The sequence below is a fragment of the Mya arenaria genome, chromosome 13 (genome assembly GCF_026914265.1).
Source record: "Mya arenaria isolate MELC-2E11 chromosome 13, ASM2691426v1".
NCBI classification, from domain to species: Eukaryota; Metazoa; Mollusca; class Bivalvia; order Myida; family Myidae; genus Mya; species Mya arenaria.
In genome coordinates this window covers 66185949-66204593 of record NC_069134.1, presented here as the reverse complement: position 1 = coordinate 66204593, position 18645 = coordinate 66185949, and the positions used below count along the sequence as shown (strand labels likewise).

At 33.8% G+C, this 18645-nt stretch overlaps 1 protein-coding gene and 1 long non-coding RNA gene across 4 annotated transcripts in view; both read left to right on the top strand.

Moving 5' to 3' along the window:
* LOC128215003 (complement component receptor 1-like protein) overlaps nt 1-9175 on the top strand; it is a 10537-nt gene extending 1362 nt beyond the window's left edge. Inside the window, exons 2-8 of one of the 3 annotated variants that reach the window (XM_052921740.1) lie at nt 3087-3311; nt 3978-4211; nt 5826-5924; nt 6159-6341; nt 7174-7279; nt 7507-7619; nt 8390-9175. In XM_052921740.1, coding sequence (XP_052777700.1) covers nt 3087-3311; nt 3978-4211; nt 5826-5924; nt 6159-6341; nt 7174-7279; nt 7507-7619; nt 8390-8490 — 1061 coding nt within the window. In that variant the 3' untranslated portion in view covers nt 8491-9175. Of the gene's footprint in view, nt 1-3086; nt 3312-3977; nt 4212-5426; nt 5925-6158; nt 6342-7173; nt 7280-7506; nt 7620-8389 lie in introns of all 3 variants that reach the window. The other 2 variants (XM_052921739.1, XM_052921737.1) reach the window with 2 other exon arrangements.
* A 5097-nt stretch (nt 9176-14272) lies between these two features.
* On the top strand, nt 14273-15720 carry LOC128215008 (uncharacterized). Its single transcript, XR_008258025.1, has 3 exons — nt 14273-14463; nt 14852-14930; nt 15589-15720. It is a non-coding gene; the product is annotated as an uncharacterized LOC128215008 (long non-coding RNA).
* Nucleotides 15721-18645: the final 2925 nt, after the last annotated feature.

The window sequence follows — 18645 nt, the reverse complement described above, 5'->3', positions numbered from 1 at the left end:
TTGTCTTCACTGATCATGGTATTGTTCAATGTCCACTGATTTTAATCAACATGAAATTTAGAAAACACTGAGGACTTATTCCGTCCAACAACCCTTTCAGAATTATCCCAACAAAAGGTTGGAATGTAATCCTACCAAAATGATTTAATTCAGTTCAATACTCAAAAAATGCTCAAGCACTGATGACAAATTCAATGAAGTAAAGCATGTAAAATAATAATAATAATAATAATAATAATAATAATAATAATAATAATAATAATAATAATAATAATAATAATAATAATATTAAGGATAATAATAATCTGAAACTTGGTGGGCATTTAAAGAGCTTGTTCAACAAACAATACGGTCTATGATGTGTGTTCGAAACATTTCCAAGATCAGGTGGTTGGTTTGGAACTCATATGGCAAACTTAAGAAATAATTTAGCGAGAGTGATACAACTTCCTTTGTATTATTGCTACTCATGTACTTGTAGCTAAATATTGTTTTGTTCCTATTACATGTATCGGTAGGTTGGTATGTTTAAAGCCATTTTGAGTAAGAACTATTCGTTATTGAATAACTTATTTTTGTATTTTTATTTTTTAAAGAATTTTAATCCTGCTGGTGAGGGTCTTCGTTTTTTAAATCGACGAATTAATTTGACCGATAGAAGTTTAACAGACAGTCGAGCAATGTGTATTTGTAATAACAGAACTCAGTACTTAAACTTTGAAACAATAATAAGGCAACAATAATTATTATTAACTTAAACATAAGCAATATTGATGCGCCAGATGTTCATACATGACTTGATGGATTCGGCATATTCGTCTTTAAATTGCTTAATCGTACCCTTTAAGAGCTAGCACTGTTATCCCGTCTTGATTCCTTCGGTAACAGGTGTATTTTGTATCCAGTCATTGGGTACTCGAAATAACTTCATCAGTAAATGTGTTTCAGCATTTTTGTTCAAAGTTGATGGGGCTCTGATGAGATTTATATTTTGAATTAAGTAATTATAAATATATGTCTGGACAAGTGTGAGGTTATGATCATGCAAACTAGTTTAAGCCCCCAGAAGATTCCAGTGAACTCTTGTTTCACTGACCGTACCATGGAAGTAATCCCATCATTTATCGGTTAAGCTATTTTGAGGAGTGTATTGGTTGTTTGTGGTGTTCGTATTTGTGTATGTGGTGTTTATATTTGTGAATGTTGTGTTTATATTTGTGAATGTGGTGTTCATATTGGTGAATGTGGTGTTGTGTTTATATTTGTGAATGTGGTGTTCATATTGTTGAATGTGGTGTTCATATTGGTAAATGTGGTGTTCATATTTATGAATGTGGTATTCATATTAGTTAATGTGGTATTCATATTGGTGAATGTTGTGTTCATATTGGTGAATGTGGTGTTCATATTTGTGAATGTGGTGTTCATATTTGTGAATGTGGTGTTTATATTTGTGAATGTGGTGTTCATATTTGTGAATGTGGTGTTTATATTTGTGAATGTGGTGTTTATATTTGTGAATGTGGTGTTCGTATTTGTGAATGTGGTGTTTATATTTGTGAATGTGGTGTTTATATTTGTGAATGTGGTGTTCATATTTGTGAATGTGGTGTTTATATTTGTGAATGTGGTGTTTATATTTGTGAATGTGGTGTTCGTATTTGTGAATGTGGTGTTCATATTTGTGAATGTGGTGTTCATATTTGTGAATGTGGTGTTCATATTTGTGAATGTGGTGTTTATATTTGTGAATGTGGTGTTTATATTTGTGAATGTGGTGTTCATATTTGTGAATGTGGTGTTTATATTTGTGAATGTGGTGTTTATATTTGTGAATGTGGTGTTTATATTTGTGAATGTGGTGTTCATATTTGTGAATGTGGTGTTTATATTTGTGAATGTGGTGTTCGTATTTGTGAATGTGGTGTTCATGTTTGTGAATGTGGTGTTTATATTTGTGAATGTGGTGTTCATATTTGTGAATGTGGTGCTTATATTTGTGAATGTGGTGTTCATATTTGTGAATGTGGTGTTCATATTTGTGAATGTGGTGTTCATATTTGTGAATGTGGTGTTCATATTTGTGAATGTGGTGTTCCTATTTGTGAATGTGGTATTTATATTTGTGAATGTGGTGTTTATATTTGTGAATGTGGTGTTCATATTTCTGAATGTGGTGTTCATATTGGTGAATGTGGTATTCATATTGGTGAATGTGGTGTTCATATTTGTGAATGTGGTGTTTATATTTGTGAATGTGGTGTTCATATTTCTGAATGTGGTGTTCGTGTTTGTGAATTTGGTGTTTATATTTGTGAATGTGGTGCTTATATTTGTGAATGTGGTGTTCGTATTTGTGAATGTGGTGTTCGTGTTTGTGAATGTGGTGTTTATATTTGTGAATGTGGTGTTTATATTTGTGAATGTGGTGTTCATATTTGTGAATGTGGTGTTTATATTTGTGAGTATGGTGTTCATATTTGTGAATGTGGTGTTCATATTTGTGAATGTGGTGTTCATATTTTATGAATGTGGTGTTCATATTGGTGAATGTGGTATTCATATTGGTGAATGTGGTGTTCATATTTGTGAATGTGGTGTTCATATTTGTGAATGTGGTGTTCATATTTGTGAATGTGGTGTTCATATTTGTGAATGTGGTGTTCATATTTTATGAATGTGGTGTTCATATTGGTGAATGTGGTATTCATATTGGTGAATGTGGTGTTCATATTTGTGAATGTGGTGTTCATATTTGTGAATGTGGTGTTCATATTGGTGAATGTGGTGTTCATATTGGTGAATGTAGTGTTCATATTTGTGAATGTGGTGTTCATATTTGTGAATGTGGTGTTCATATTTGTGTGTCTCTAGTCTATTGACATTTGGGCTCCTCCTGCTTTGTGCAAGGTTTATATGTTAATGCCAACTTACTTGTTCCTGTAGATTTCATTGTATTACACTGTTATAAAGTCATGCTTTATAAAACATTTGTAGCGAAATTGTTTTTCAACGATTTAGATCTTTAGGAGCCATACAGTTAAGTGGGTGGCATTTGTTTGTCAAGTCGAATCCCTTTACTTCAGGTGTTAACGTTGCACCGGGAAAACCTGCAAGCCAAATTCCGGGTACACATGGGGATATAAAAGCATCATCTGCGGTTAATGAAGACATTACGGAACTCCAGCATAGTGTTCCATGCGCTAACTTAAACTTTAAGCGACATGGTCAATATTTCTTTTTTTGGGACGCGAAACTCCGAGGCTCTTACTTTATATCAGGAATAAGGATATATCACAAAGACAACGGAGGTACGTATATATTGGTATTAAGTGTACACTGTCTTTTATGTACATATTACTTTGAGGGTACATTACAAACCTAATACACCATTTGGTGTGTGACCCTCCAGCACACTTATTATATATCAGGAATTAGAACACAAAAACAACGCCAGTACATAGAACATTGCCATTGGTATTGAGGCTACACCGTCATAAAAAGATATCATTTTGAGGTTATATTACATAGCAAGTACGCTTGTTGGGACTGGATATCAGGAATTAGAATACATCACGAATATAACGCACATACACGGTTACTAACTATACATTGCCATTGGAGTTAAGAGCGAACAGTGTTATGTACCATTTTGTGGTTACATAATATAACCAATGCACTTATTGGGTTGTGGACCTCGACTACGTCTTGATATCAGGAATTACAATATAACACAGAAAACATATTCATGTTAGTTGGGAAACTGGGTTCTAGTACCAAATGAACAATGTTATTTCTCGAAAAAATAATACCTTTCCATTAAATAGAATTTACTCTTTAGGTATGTGTGCTGTATATGGTGTTATATGTAAAACAAATACATGGATGTTAGTTTATCTGTCTTGCTGTTTGCTATGATAAAAGAGTGAATGGCCATTATCGCTACTTCTTATATTGCTGTTCAAATTTCATTTCAGCTCGTGAAAAGCTGTACGGATTGACGATTGTGACCTTTTTTCAAAGTTGGAAAACTGTGTTTGCAGACAATGAAACGCACCTTTCGCGGTGCACAGAATATCATGAACGAAAGGACAAACCGCTGGTATGTCAAGATATAATAGATGTCGCACTGGAACCTCCTGTTCAAGCCGACTTTGTCAGACTGAGGTCGAAACATAACGTGACCCTCTGCGATGTAGAAATCGTAGCAGGTATAATAAGTGTTTATATCTATATTATTATTATTATTATTATTATTATTATTATTATTATTATTATTATTATTATTATTATTATTATTATTATGCCCCCCTTCGAAGAAGAGGGAGTACATTGCTTTGCACATGTCGGTTGGTCGGTCGGTCGGTCAGAAGGACGGTCGGTCGGTCCGTCGGTAGACCAAAGTTTGTCCGAGTGGTATGTCGACTATTCGTGGACTTATGGGTATCAAATTTGACATAAATGTTTGGCCTGACAAGTAGATGACCCCAATTGATTGAAGGGGTCATCGGGCCAAAGGTCAAGGTCACAGTTACCTTGAATGCTAAAAGGTTGTCCGAGTGTTCCTGCATTCATGACCCTCAAACTTGACTTGGAGGTTCGGCCTGACCAGAGGATGACTCTGATTTAAGGGGTCATCGGGTGAAAGGTCAAGATCACAGTGACCTTGAACGCAAACTCAACAATTCCTGAACCTATGTTCATCAAAACTGACATGAAGGTTGGGCCTTACCAGTAAATAACCCTATTAGTTTTAGGAGTCATCAGGCCAAAGGTCAAGGTCACATTGACCTTGAACGCAAAAAAACCTGTCTGCGTGATAACTCGACAATGCCTGCACCCATGGCCAAACTTGACATTCAAGTTGGGGGTGACCGGTTGATGACACCTGATTTTTGAGGTCATAGAGTCAAAGGTCAAGGTCATAACTCATATGCATCATTAAAATGTACGTCATATTTACTTATTCTCTGCTGCTAAGGGGATACAGTTGTATCTGCAAACATCAGTCATCATCAGAACATGATTAAAAAACTGTACCTACTGTCCAGACACTGAATGGTCATAATCTAAAAAAACTGCCTCAAAGCCATCCAGTGCCAATGAAAAATAAGCTGTCATTTCGGTCTATGCAAATTTCATTCAATTCTCCAAATAATTCTAACAAGATGGCGCTCAGGTGGAGGCATAATGTTTGACAAACATCTCTTGTTATAAATGTTATTACTATTATTATTTTTAATATTGTTATTATTGTTCTTCTTCTTCTTCTTCTTCTTCTTCTTCTTCTTCTTCTTCTTCTTCTTCTTCTTCTTCTTATTATTATTATTATTATTATTATTAATTTTATATTATTATTATTATTATTATTATTATTATTATTATTATTATTATTATTATTATTATTATTACTATTATTATAATAGTCGCCTGCAGACACCCATTTGTTCCAAATGGTAACACGAATGCAACGGATAAATCCTTTACTGGAACAAACATACTCCTACAATGTGTTTCGGGTTATATTGCAAGCACATCGACCTCAGTATGCACTTCTCGGGGAACATGGCATCCTAAACTAGTATGTGCTAACGGGAATACTAAGAGAATATGCGCTGATCATCAAGTATTGACAAGGTTCAACTCATCAGTCTGTGAAAACGGTTACGAACTTCGTGATTCTGCTGAGCGGACGTGTCTTGAGAATGGGTCTTGGTCAGGCACTACACCGAATTGTGAAAAAATCCGGTGCACAAATCAAACCATTCTTAAAGATTTATATCAAAACACGAAAGAACTTTTATTTGGAGACGAATTTATTGCAGTATACAACAGCAAACAATTTTATCTGGTGAATGGTTCTTCGGACGTTGTATGTGCAGCCAACGGCAGCCTAAGATGGGCTGCACAGCAACCATACCTTGGTAATTACAAATCAAGTTTCACTTTTACATGTTTTCAAGTATAGAATTCGTAAAGAAATATTTGCCTTTTTATACAAATTGCAATGGAAACATATTTATATTTTACAATTATTTTATAAAATGCCAACAGAACAAAAACTTTCTATTCAGTATCCATGTATCTTCTTTGTTAAAGTTTACAATTAATTAATAATAGGAAATATCCGAGCACGAGTATTCTTATTTAAATTTCAGCTTCTATATGTATAGCGCAGAAAAACGGTCATTTTTGGGCAAAGACGAGAGATTGCCTCCGTGACGATAAGTGTGAGGTAGGAGAAACGATAACGTTTGAATGTAGAGAAGACTTTCAAATGATGCAAATAAATGCAACCTGCCTTTCGAATTACACATGGAGCTCTGCGCCCATTTGCACACGTAAGACCACTGTATGTTAAATACATTTATTATTGATGCAGTCAGACGTAGCGACAAGCTTGTTTATGATAGAAATTGTTATAAGGCTATACAATAATTGCAGATCGATGGTGTAGTCAATTGCTGAATTGTATACCATATTTGTTCGTTCTATCAGATAAATCGAGTATTCCTGTTTGCAAATCAACCTGATAACATAACATCTGATTTCGAAGTAGTTTTCATACTTTCAGCGGCGTTCTATGTTTAAGTTAAACTCATAAAAATGGTCCGACTATTTATATGGCAATCTTTATGTTGAATACCTGTTAAAACTCCAATCCTTTCTGGTCAGTATATTTGTTTCCATTTAGGAATTAAGAAATACATCCCTGGTTATATTTGGCATCTAGATTTTAAGTTACCTATGGTCTAATTGCAAGAAGTGCCGCAAAAGGCTATAATTTTGTTGGAAAGTATTTCTTTCAACGTAACTTATAAAAGAAAAACAAAAACATTTCAATGTATGCAATTTTCGCTGCAATGTTGATAATAAGCCATTGTCAATCAGTATGTGTATATCTTACATAAACCCCTTTGGCAGTACCCGTATACCGTATGGCGGAACAGGCCGATAATTTAAATGGACTAATCCTGCTGCATGCACAATCCTTTTTCCTTAGAATTGTGTTCACTTATTTCTTTATCAATCTACTTATTTCATTATAGATTTTTCCTGCTTCCACGTACGAGTATCGGTGGCTAAACGTTCTACTTCAAGCAAATTAATGAAAACACTATTCAAATCTGCTATCGATATATATATATATCCTTTTTTGTTTACCTATTCTAGCACTGTCTCTACTCAAATCAACAGGAACTATAATTGGCGGCTCTGCAGCTGTTGGTGTAGTTGGAATCCCGAGTGTGATAGCTTTTCTGTTGTTTCTGTACAAAAGGTACACTATAAAGGGTTTCTTACAAATATAATTGTTTCTAATAGACATTTCTATTGACATTTAAAGTGCTTATCAGTTTCAGTATGATGTATTTAATATGATACGAGCGTATTACTGACAAATAAGTTTTTAATTGTTTACCCTGAAAATTTAGTAATATTTCAAACAAAAAATGGATATTTTTTACCTTAAAAAATAGAAAATCCGGTGTTTGTCTATTTTCTTAGGAGGTTACGAAAAGGCAAATCGAAAACCCTACACGAAAAACCAGACGAACCAATGGAAGACTGGCGTGTTTATTTAGAAACCAATGAAACACACAAAACTGATCGAAAAAATGGTAAATCTAATTATTGATCTAACATATTAAAAAGCCAAATGATCATTTTTACTTCAAATGCATTCTTAGAATTTGAATGAAAATTCCCACCAGCTGTTACAATAGATCAATATGGAGAGTAGTCATTCATGTCTTACACAAGTGTTGTTCTTAAATATATGTCCTTATAAACTTTAGGGAAGCTAATAAATTAATAATCTTCAATGTTAAGTTACTTCAAAAAGCTAGAATCATAACCACCGATAAAAAGCAATTGCAAAATATGTTGATATGATCAGCTTAAAATGTTGTATTTGCCGAAAAGGTAATGTTGGTGATATATTTATTCAGTTATAACAATTATTGGCTTAGATAGTCATTGAAAGGTAAGTATTCATATGCAAAGTTTTAAAATAAGAATCTCACTCGGAAATTATTCCAGAAGAGGTTTCCCTTTACCATTATTTTAGGAAGAAACGTATAGGTTTTTGGCTTTATATGAAAATATAAGTGCGAATGAAATGATGTGTTTTACTTATTTACAAATTCCATGCATCCAAACATATGATTGTTGTTTAAATACTGCCATATCTATAACGATACCTTTTGGAGGTGTTTAAGAACAAATGCTATAAAGATGTTAAATTTGTAAAGTTTTATATTATATAATTGTGACAATATCATTTCTGTAACTTAATATTCTTGCGCCTACCACTGTAAACATACACGTACCATCACAGGTACATACGACTAGTTATATACGCTTATACGCTGATATGTGTTTATTTCAGGTGAGGACCCTGAGCTGTCAAGTTCCGATACCTACCTAACGCCTGTGGTCACTGATAACAACTATTATGAGAATGTGTTTGTGTACGAGTCAATCGAGTGACTGAAAAACTTAAATTGGATCTACGTTATACTTAGTGCAAAACATTCCCATATATATCACTTACGACTTTTTTCAGCTAGGCTTAGCATGAGCGGCCCTAGCATCATTTTCAGTCAGTTACACATTCAGCTATGTATTGGACTTGGCAGATGCAATGCACATGTGTATTTATCTTACTTATAAATCATTAAATGCCTGAGACAACAAACCAATTAAGATCAAATTAAAGAAAACTTTGGACAATAATGATTCGATTATATGCTATTTCGTTTTTATAACTATTAGAAAACAGGTACTCTTGTTTTTAACTGGACTTGGTTCCCTCCATTACCATTGGAGGAAGAGGCAAGAATTAAGGGCTTAAAAGTTAAACTAAAGTACATAAAGTATTTAAAAAATGATATGATTAAGCTAAAATGTGTGATTTAAAAAAACATGACATATCCAAAGCTTAAGTTTGGGTAAAAAATACTTAATTTTAATGAAAAGTTAAGGATAAGATTTTATAATAATGTTCGTGCATGCCTTTTAAATTATTTTGCTCATATTGATGTGATACAAATAAATCATTAATTCAAGTGTTTTGTGGTTTATATGAAGCTAGTTGAATGTATTATATAATTATTAGTATATCTTTATCTATGACTGTTTGTAGTAGTGTAAAATAAATATTTCATGATTGTCATGATTATTATTATTATTATTATTATTATTATTATTATTATTATTATTATTATTATTATTATTATTATATTAATTTTGTTTATATCTCTTCATGATGGAGGAAATAAAGAATGAGTCTCTCACTTTTCACGAGGAGAGTCTTTTTCCCTTCTCCCCTACTTCGTCGAATCAAAGAGAAACATTTGCCTGCCTTTATTTGTTCATTATTATGATACGAGTTTCTCCCCTCTTGATTTGCATGATAAAGTAAGAGTTGTGTCACTCTTAAGCTTGTTCCCTATCACGATGACATATCTATCCCTATCTTCTCCGCTCTTTACGCGCATTTTTATCAAGTTTGGAGTTATCTCCCCGACGTTCGTGTCATAAAGTACAATTACGCCTCTCTTCAATTTTGCTTTATGCTGTGAAGATTATTTCCCTCTCATTTCTTGACATCATTATTTGATTATACTGCATTATCTGGTCGGGTGCTAGGCAGAATAGCATGTATGGCACTTACTAGACATGTGCATGTTGCCATTGTAAATGCTGAACATATGTAAAAGGTATGTTTTATGATATGCTTAATAACTTATTTTTGCCTGGCTACTTTTAGGTAATTGTACATAATAATGTTGTTGTTTTTTACGATTGTATTCAAAGGTTGGTTTGTTGCCTCAGACAAGTAAGATGAGAACCCATGTTCATTGAACTACGATACAGTCAGTATACTATGGGATTCGACATGTGTTAAAAGTAACTGGTAAAACATGTGTATGTATGCCTTCGATCTATTGTATCACTTAAACTAAAACAACCCTAACACTAACGGAAAACATAAGTCAAATATATGGTGAGGTGTTAATTATGTTTATACCGCGTTATATTGTTGGAAGGAGTAAGGAGTGTATTTTAACATGGATTATTTTATTCGTGATATTGATGTTGGCTTCACTATCTAATTTAATAATCTGGTGTCCGTCAAGAATGGTCGGGCCTTTTCTAAGACAATAAAACAATCAAATATCACATTTTGTAATCAACATTATTCAAGTCGTATGCCGTGCATCACTATTTATCTAACAACCACATATGGCCTGAACATTCAGATCGTCAGGTGGGTTTTACTCCGGAAATTCTGGTTTCATCCTCGGCACAAGACCACATTTTCGCTTAGCATCGTTTAAACGAGAGTTTTATGATGTTTCTCAATCGTTGTAAAAAAATAAAGATTAAAACTACTCGCGCACTTACGCACTCTCTTCTCACCTAGGCGACCCGGGTTCAATTCCCGGCCTGGGCGCATGTAAGTTTGGGTTGTGGTAACCAAGCCGGACAAGTTGGTTTCATCAGGGTACTCCAGTTTCACCCACAACACAAGACAAAACTCTAGCGTAAAATCGTTCCAACGACAGTAATTAATTTAATGTTGTAATAACTTGTTCCACAATCGTTGTAAAATAAATAGGTTTAACTAAAAATTTACTTTTTTTCAAGAAAATAATGCAACAACAATGCCGTGACGATAGTCTTAGGTTCGACTATGATAAAAAAAATTATACTCTGTGTGCGTTACTAATACACCATTTATACAGTGACAACTACATCGACAATTCCAATAGTAACAAATACAATATAAACTTTGGTAAGAGACATATTAAAAAGAATCTAAACGACAATGATCGAAAGACACCAACGTACAAAATCCACACTCACACGCACTAACACAACAAACAGAACACACACGCATTATATGGCCTTAATTTCAAACCTGGCCCAACAGTCATAGAAAGTGTCCCCAAAGTACTCACATAAGCTTCCTACACAAAACGTTTCATCACCACCATTCAATCCTAACAATAAATCCATGAGCTCGATAATCACTTTGTTTTAACCATGGAAGGCAATTTCTGACAGGCTCGGTCATGGACCACGAATAACGCGGCATGTCTTGAAGCTGTCGGCGCGTTTGACAACGAACATCAGGGTGCCTTGGGCAAAGTTGAAACTCGGATTTGCAGGAAGCTATGTTTGTAAACGGTGCACCTTCTGATTATGTTCATGTCCTACCAGGCTGTCGCAAAGGTAAATGATGCCAAAGTGGAGTTACGCATTTTTATTAATGATATATTTGGTGATTTTCAAAACTAGCATAATGATCTACCGGTTGATACCTAGCAGTGAGGAAAACACTCAAGAGCGGACGATCTGAAACTATGCCTATAAACGAAAGCCTTACACTTAAGCAAGTCAATCAGTTTTCACAAAAAAGGCTCATGAACCCCCATGAAAGTTCGATGATAACTCAGTCAATTCAACCGATAAATGTACACGTGTTGGAAATTTACTTAGTCAAACCTTATCGTCTCATGTCTCTTTACAGAACCTATTAGGCAAAGGACGAATCACGCGCTGCATATGTTTGACACTCGGACAATTTTACAACTTGTATGTGTGCAAATTTTATGTAATGGAAACACTCCTGATATTGTGCTTCATATTATTTTGCTCAACTCAAATGCTACTTCATTTACATTTTTCAATACGATATATGGCCAGCCATTTCAATTCAGCGATTCTTTTATATAAGATGCTCTTATTTGTGCTGGACATATGTAAAACTATCTTTTAACTTAATAATGGGTGACCTTGATACCTAGATGAATGCGGAATTGAATTAATACATCATGTTGTTTTTACTTTCGTTTTTCGTTGAAGATTCATTACTCTTAAGAAGACAGCTCAAAATAATACATATCATTTGTTTAAGAAAGCATGCATATCGATTTATGAGTTGATGCTTTAAACTTTATTCCTACAAAATTAGTTTGAACCTATTTTATGTTGATGTACTATACTCTTTTTTGTTTTGGGATGATCTGCATGTAATTAAACTAGATCACTTAAGGGTAAAGATCAATATCTTGAGGTTTGAAGTACATTTGTATACCAGTCATAACCCTTCACACTATAAACACCAAAACATTAAGATTTGTATAATAAAAATAAAATTTGCCAAATCTTTGGACATCTTCGCACATCAATTCAACATGACATGTTCAAATAAATTCAACGGTATGTCGCCAGTACAAGAAATTATCCATCCTTGTCCCTTTCGCTGCATTGTTGAAAAGATTTCCTTTCAAACCTGGTTTGTCTATAACGGCTAAATGAGCTGGCAAACGCAATCCTCAAATTGGTTTTACTTCACCGCACATGCCGTTGTATTGAATTTTGACAGTACTAATAGAACCAGTACCATAGATAAAAATGTAGTCGATTGATTGTGGCATTGGTTCATTAGTATGTAATTTTGTTTGTTTGTAACTTTGTTTGTAACAAGTCCATCTTTGCCGGTCTAAACGCATAACATGAATATGCTTCGTCAAAGCCAGGCAATGAACAAGATAGCAAATAAGTTTATACATACATATGACTAAAGGAGTTAAAACGCTTGACTAAATTAATACATCGTATATATTTATACCCCTCCGTCGGGTCACTTCAGCCATTTTGTTCAAATTAAACTTAAACGGGTATATAAGAGTTAGTATCCACAAGTTAGGGATTAATTGTGGAATTTATTGTGGAAGTACATATTTCCCCATCACGGTCAATATAAGTTCCGTTGTTAAAACCTCTTGGATATTTGCAATTCATTTCACAATTATCTAAAAAAACATAAGTAAACAACATTTCAAAGCAAACATCGACTATTTCATACCGGAAGAGAATGAAACGTTAGAATCAAGTATTAATTAACTTTAATACAAACCTTAAGTAATAGACATTTCGGAGCATAATGTGTCAAAGTAAATGTGACAAAAACACAATTAACCACACTTATAGGAGAATATTCATAATATTAGTATGAAACCTATAAAACTGTTAGATTTGCACACATCCCTTAACTGCAGTCTCATTTCAACTCTCCTCATCATCCTGAGTATTTACTTTGACCTTTCAACTAAATAATATGGATATTCTCCATATAAAAACGTTCGAACAAATCATGTTGAATCAATATAATTATGGAAGAATTTTAGGGTGAAGAAATTCTCTCGTAATTTTGATACCAGTTTTCAGATAAAAGGTATTTTCTACCACGGAAGAATGTAAGACTATTACATAATTATATTATGGAGTATGCACCTTATACCATTATTTACATACAAATGCCTTCTCCAGAATATCTTCAATCCGATAAAGTATGCAAAGCGATTTAATAATTAACGTATGTATATATATACAGCGATCCGTGACATAAAGTGATAAGTATGGATAAAACAATGTTAGACATTTTGTTTATTTCTGCAGTTCAAATATCTATAAACCCTTATCCTCTATATTAAACTGATGTCTATAATTATTTTATATAACATAAATTATATGATTAGTGCTTGTTAACGGCGTTTCACTTTAAGAAATATTTTAGAATCACTACGGTATTTCAGTTCAATTTATAAAGCAATAGCTCTTTCTGTTTTCCTTTATTATTGTCATTATTTTGGTATCTAGAAGAATTTGAATAATTCACAATTGCTAGGTGTCTTTGTAGGTTGTTATCTTTTTACTTTTATATGTATGAATTAATTTAAATATGCTCATTACATATTTTTTCTGAAAACAGATTGGTAATACAATAAGACTTTTAGGGGCAAGCCAATTAGTCAAACATTAATGTAGTACTTTTATAAGAGGCACAAGGCTAGGGTTAAATAAGAACACTGAATGAGAATGAGTCGCAATAATGTCTTTCCCCCTAACATCGGTTTAAAGGATAATCAATTTATATGCCTTTTTATATTTAAAAAGTGTTAAAGGAAACTTAAAGTATTTTCCTCATTTATTTCTATTTCTGTTCAACAGTCCCCTTGAAAGCTTCTTATCGTTTTTTTATCTTATATTTCCTGATATCAGAAAAAGTAAACAAAACTGAAAACAAGTGTGATCATTTCACCTACTGTGATGAATATTTATATATAAATATAGACAACGTATCACATAAATGATGATAAAATCCGATAGGAATTGTGACTCATTTTATAACGCCCATCAAACTTAAATGACACAGTCGAATTATGATGCTGACATGGAATGTGTTACTTTAACTTCTTCTTTGTTAATTTTATATGTGTAGAATATTTTTCTAGCCTTAATCTTCGTAATTCAAAATAAAACAATAACAACAGTTTGATACACAGGGGAGTATCACGTGATCGCTAAAGTACATTGGCCGTACAAGATGGCGAATATTTCGACCGCATCAATACATAAATTCGGCGTTTACGGATGGTAAATGTTAAGGTAGGATGTTTAGAATAGGCGCAGAGTACCTGCATTGTAAAACAATTTACTCGCGTGTGTTTTGTTTTTCGAAGGTTTGCTTAGTTTGAGCCTGAAACTCGATACAGATTTTATTTCTGTGAGTACATTGTCCGTATCAGTCTGATTTCTGTCTGTTTTAGCGCAAACAGCAGGAATATGAAACAAAAGTTTACAAAATATTAATTAAATTTGCAAAAATTTACTTCGTTGAAAGTTTCAAGTGATAGTTTCGTGTTTAACAAAAGTTCTGGACAATTTTCAAAGCGAGTACATTGTCCGTACAAAATATTTATGAATACATTGTCCGGACGATTTCATGCTTAAAGCATTTCTCATTAATAATTTTATACAATTCCCTTCTTTGTAGATTATGCTGCACAACAAGTTTGTCCCTACTTAATACGCTTTCTAGACAATATATGAATTGAGTCGGATTAAGATTTCGTGTAAGTAAGCACTTTATCTGTTTATTATGAAATTTCTTCGATGTGTATTATAATAGAACTATTCCCTATTATAATAAACCCCTCCACTTCTTTTAACAATTTTTGATCTGGGAACTGAACGGTGAACTCGTATTGTATGATATAAATTGTACTATGTATTTTATGTATATTATACTATACATACAGTAAGAAAACAGTACAAAACATAACCTAAATTCGATTTTTACTCTAGAAATCTAGTATTTTTAGTTTATTGATGATATATTATACCTCTATCAAATATGTCCAAGTTATTGAAACGATGCTTTATTAAGAATAATTCCACCGTCTTTGATTGGCATACTCATTTGTGTTGCTAATTTAATGTACGTATAGTACGTGTAAATCCATGCCATCTATTAAAATGATTTGTATTAGTTCGTCTGTTCGTGGGTTGAGAGTCTGGCTGCGTCTCCTTAAGAACCGGTTATATATTCAACCAAACTTTGGTACACATATTGCACTATAAAGTATACACATGTGCATCAACAACATGTTAACTTCTACATTGTTTTAGTAACGTTCAGTTTTCGACTTCGAAACAACATACGAGGGTTATAGTTCGCTCTTGTTTAGTAAAACGATGCATAGGCGTGCAATGCTTTGTGTTTTATTTCAGATATGACGGAAGAAGTCAACACTTTCGCTTCATAGACCCAAACAAAAACGAACTGGAAGAAATACCTCTAAACGAGGCATGCAAAATGATTTAAACCATGAAACAAAAAATACAACTACAATCTGCACTCACCGGTAGCATTTTTCACTGATATGTTTGCCATCACTGAAATCGATGCTATGTTACATTTAAAATTGTCTGTAAGATTTATACAATTGAAATTGCCAGAACTGTAATAGTGAGAATAAGAATCAACATATAATATGTTAGTTTGACAATTTCATTGAAGATATCGTTGTCGCTGTGTTGTCTAGTGTATGTAAGACATTCGAAACGGTCAGTAGTTTACGTATGATGTCTTCTTTTAACACCAGAAATATAATAGTGTCAATGCTTTTTGATATATTCAGTTTGTGTTAACCGACTAATAGGTAAATAAAAAGAAACCATTATGTTTTTATTTTGATTTTATTCAATTATATTTATTGACCAGTGTAAACACTTATAATCACAGACTAATTACCACAATATTGGAAAATCAAATTTATAGTTGCACATTAACAGTTTATGGCACACCACTTTTCCAGTAGATATTAGAAAATGAGATCAAATAACAATGTGAACAAAAATTTATATACAAAATTAGGATCCTGTAAAATTATAAACATAATAGCACATTAACAACTCATGGCGCCTTTCCATTATGGAAGTGCTCGTGTTCGAATGCTATAAAATATCTTCCCACAATGCCGGCACATCAATTCTTTTCTAGACTCCTGAAATTAATTTCAAATAGTTAATTACACAATTGCATGTTTATGATAGATGGTGGCAATGAATTTAAAATCACACCAAAAATACGTTTGATTAACAAAAATGATCATGCTTAGGCGAACCCCTCTTTTCACCTTTCGCATATTGTGTCGATATGGCATGTGCCGTATTCTTGCATACTGGACGTGTGTTTCCGTTCATGTGACCAGTGCTGGAATATCCAATCTTACATACCCATGTAACTGTTTTAAAGTACGGCGCTCTATGACGTCGCTAAACAAGTCGCACGCGCATTTGGTGTAATTGTACCAAAGTTCGTATTCAATGTCATTTTTTCCACAAATTGATAAATTTAGATATGCAAGAAAAAATATCAATCATATCTTTCCGGTCCAGATTGAAAAATCCGACCCTCGGGCACGCTACGTGGCCGGTAGCTCGGCAAGCCTCGTTACCGACTCGTTCCCTCGGGTCGGATTTTTCTATACCTGATACGCCGGATAGATACTTATATTATACATTATTGCCCCTGTTTTGAATAGTGTAATTGTAATTGTGCTGTGCTTGGCTTCGGTTTATATTCAATGCCCTAATCTTACAAAAAACTCGATGTTCATTTTAAACAGCTAATATCACTTCTTTCTGATATTATCTTAAGAAAATAATTCCGTCAACGAAATAAGCCTATTTAATCTTTAAACATGCATACGTATAATATGACATGTATATAAGAGACATATACGTACCATTGTGGTGAATGAGTAGTGATCAGATCCTGAAATAATAAAAACACATTTAAATCTGATTATGAAAATTATTTGTTGTAAAGAAATCATTTCATAATGAAGTTAAAAGTAATGTAAATGTCACTAGGTTAAATAAAAAAAATCGTCCGGACAATGTACTCATAAATATTTTGTACGGACCATGTACTCGCTTTGAAAATTGTCCAGAACTTTTGTTAAACACGAAACTATCACTTGAAACTTACAACGAAGTATTTTTTTGCAAATTTAATCAATATTTTGTAAACTTTTGTTTCATATTCCTGCTTTTTGCGCTAAAACAGACAGAAATCAGACTGATACGGACAATGTACTCACAGAAATAAAATCTGTATCGAGTTTCAGGCTCAAACTAAGCAAACCTTCGAAAAACAAAACACACGCGAGTAAATTGTTTTACAATGCAGGTACTCTGCGCCTATTCTAAACATCCTACCTTAACATTTACCATCCGTAAACGCCGAATTTATGTATTGATGCGGTCGAAATATTCGCCATCTTGTACGGCCAATGTACTTTAGCGATCACGTGATACTCCCCTGTGTGATAGTTTATTGAGATGTTAATGATCACGAGGAACCAGAAACAAAAATGGCTACACTGTGTGCGAAGTTCGGGGCATATTTGTACAGCCAGCGCTTTATGCTAGATAAAAAACAGTATGGATAAGAAATCGGTCAGAATCATATAATGCATCCGAATTATTAAAGATGTTTCAGATTGGCAGTAGTTGCAACACTGACAACATTTGCAACAAAAGTAATTGCAATAATGTCAACATCGGCAACAATATTAGATGCAATACTGTCGACATTGGCAACAATAGTATAGGTATCACCGTCAACGTCCCTTATCGCTGCTGGAATGTACATTGGCAACAATATTAGGTTCAACAACGTGAATGCCCCACCCAAATTCGCTGGCCTCTATATGGACAACAATAGTAGCTACAGCAATGTCAACGCCCCCTATAGTTCGACTGTACATTTACAACAATAGTTTGGGCAATACCGTTAACTCCCCTATCGCTGAACTTTACATTGACGGCAAAAATAAGTGCAATACTTCAACGTCCCTATCGCTGGACTGTACATTGACGATAAAAATAGGTGCAACACTCTCAAAGCCCACTATCGCTTGACTGCCCATTGACAGCAGAAAAAAGTGCATCACTCTCAAAGATCCCTATCGTTGGACTGTATTTTGGGCGCAATAAAAAGTGCAAAAGTGCCAACGTCCCTATCTCGGGATCGTATATTGGCAGCAATGGCAAGTGGTACACCCCCGTCAACGCCCCCTATCGCAAGGATGCTCATTGACATTATAGTAGGTGCAACACTGTCAACGTCTCCCATAGCTGAACTGTTCATTGGCAATAATAATAGGTAATATACTGTCAACGCCCCCTATTGCTGGACATTGGTCGCAATAGTAGGTGCAAAACCGTCAACGCCTCATATCGCTTGACTGTACATTGGAAACAAAAGTAGGTGCAAAA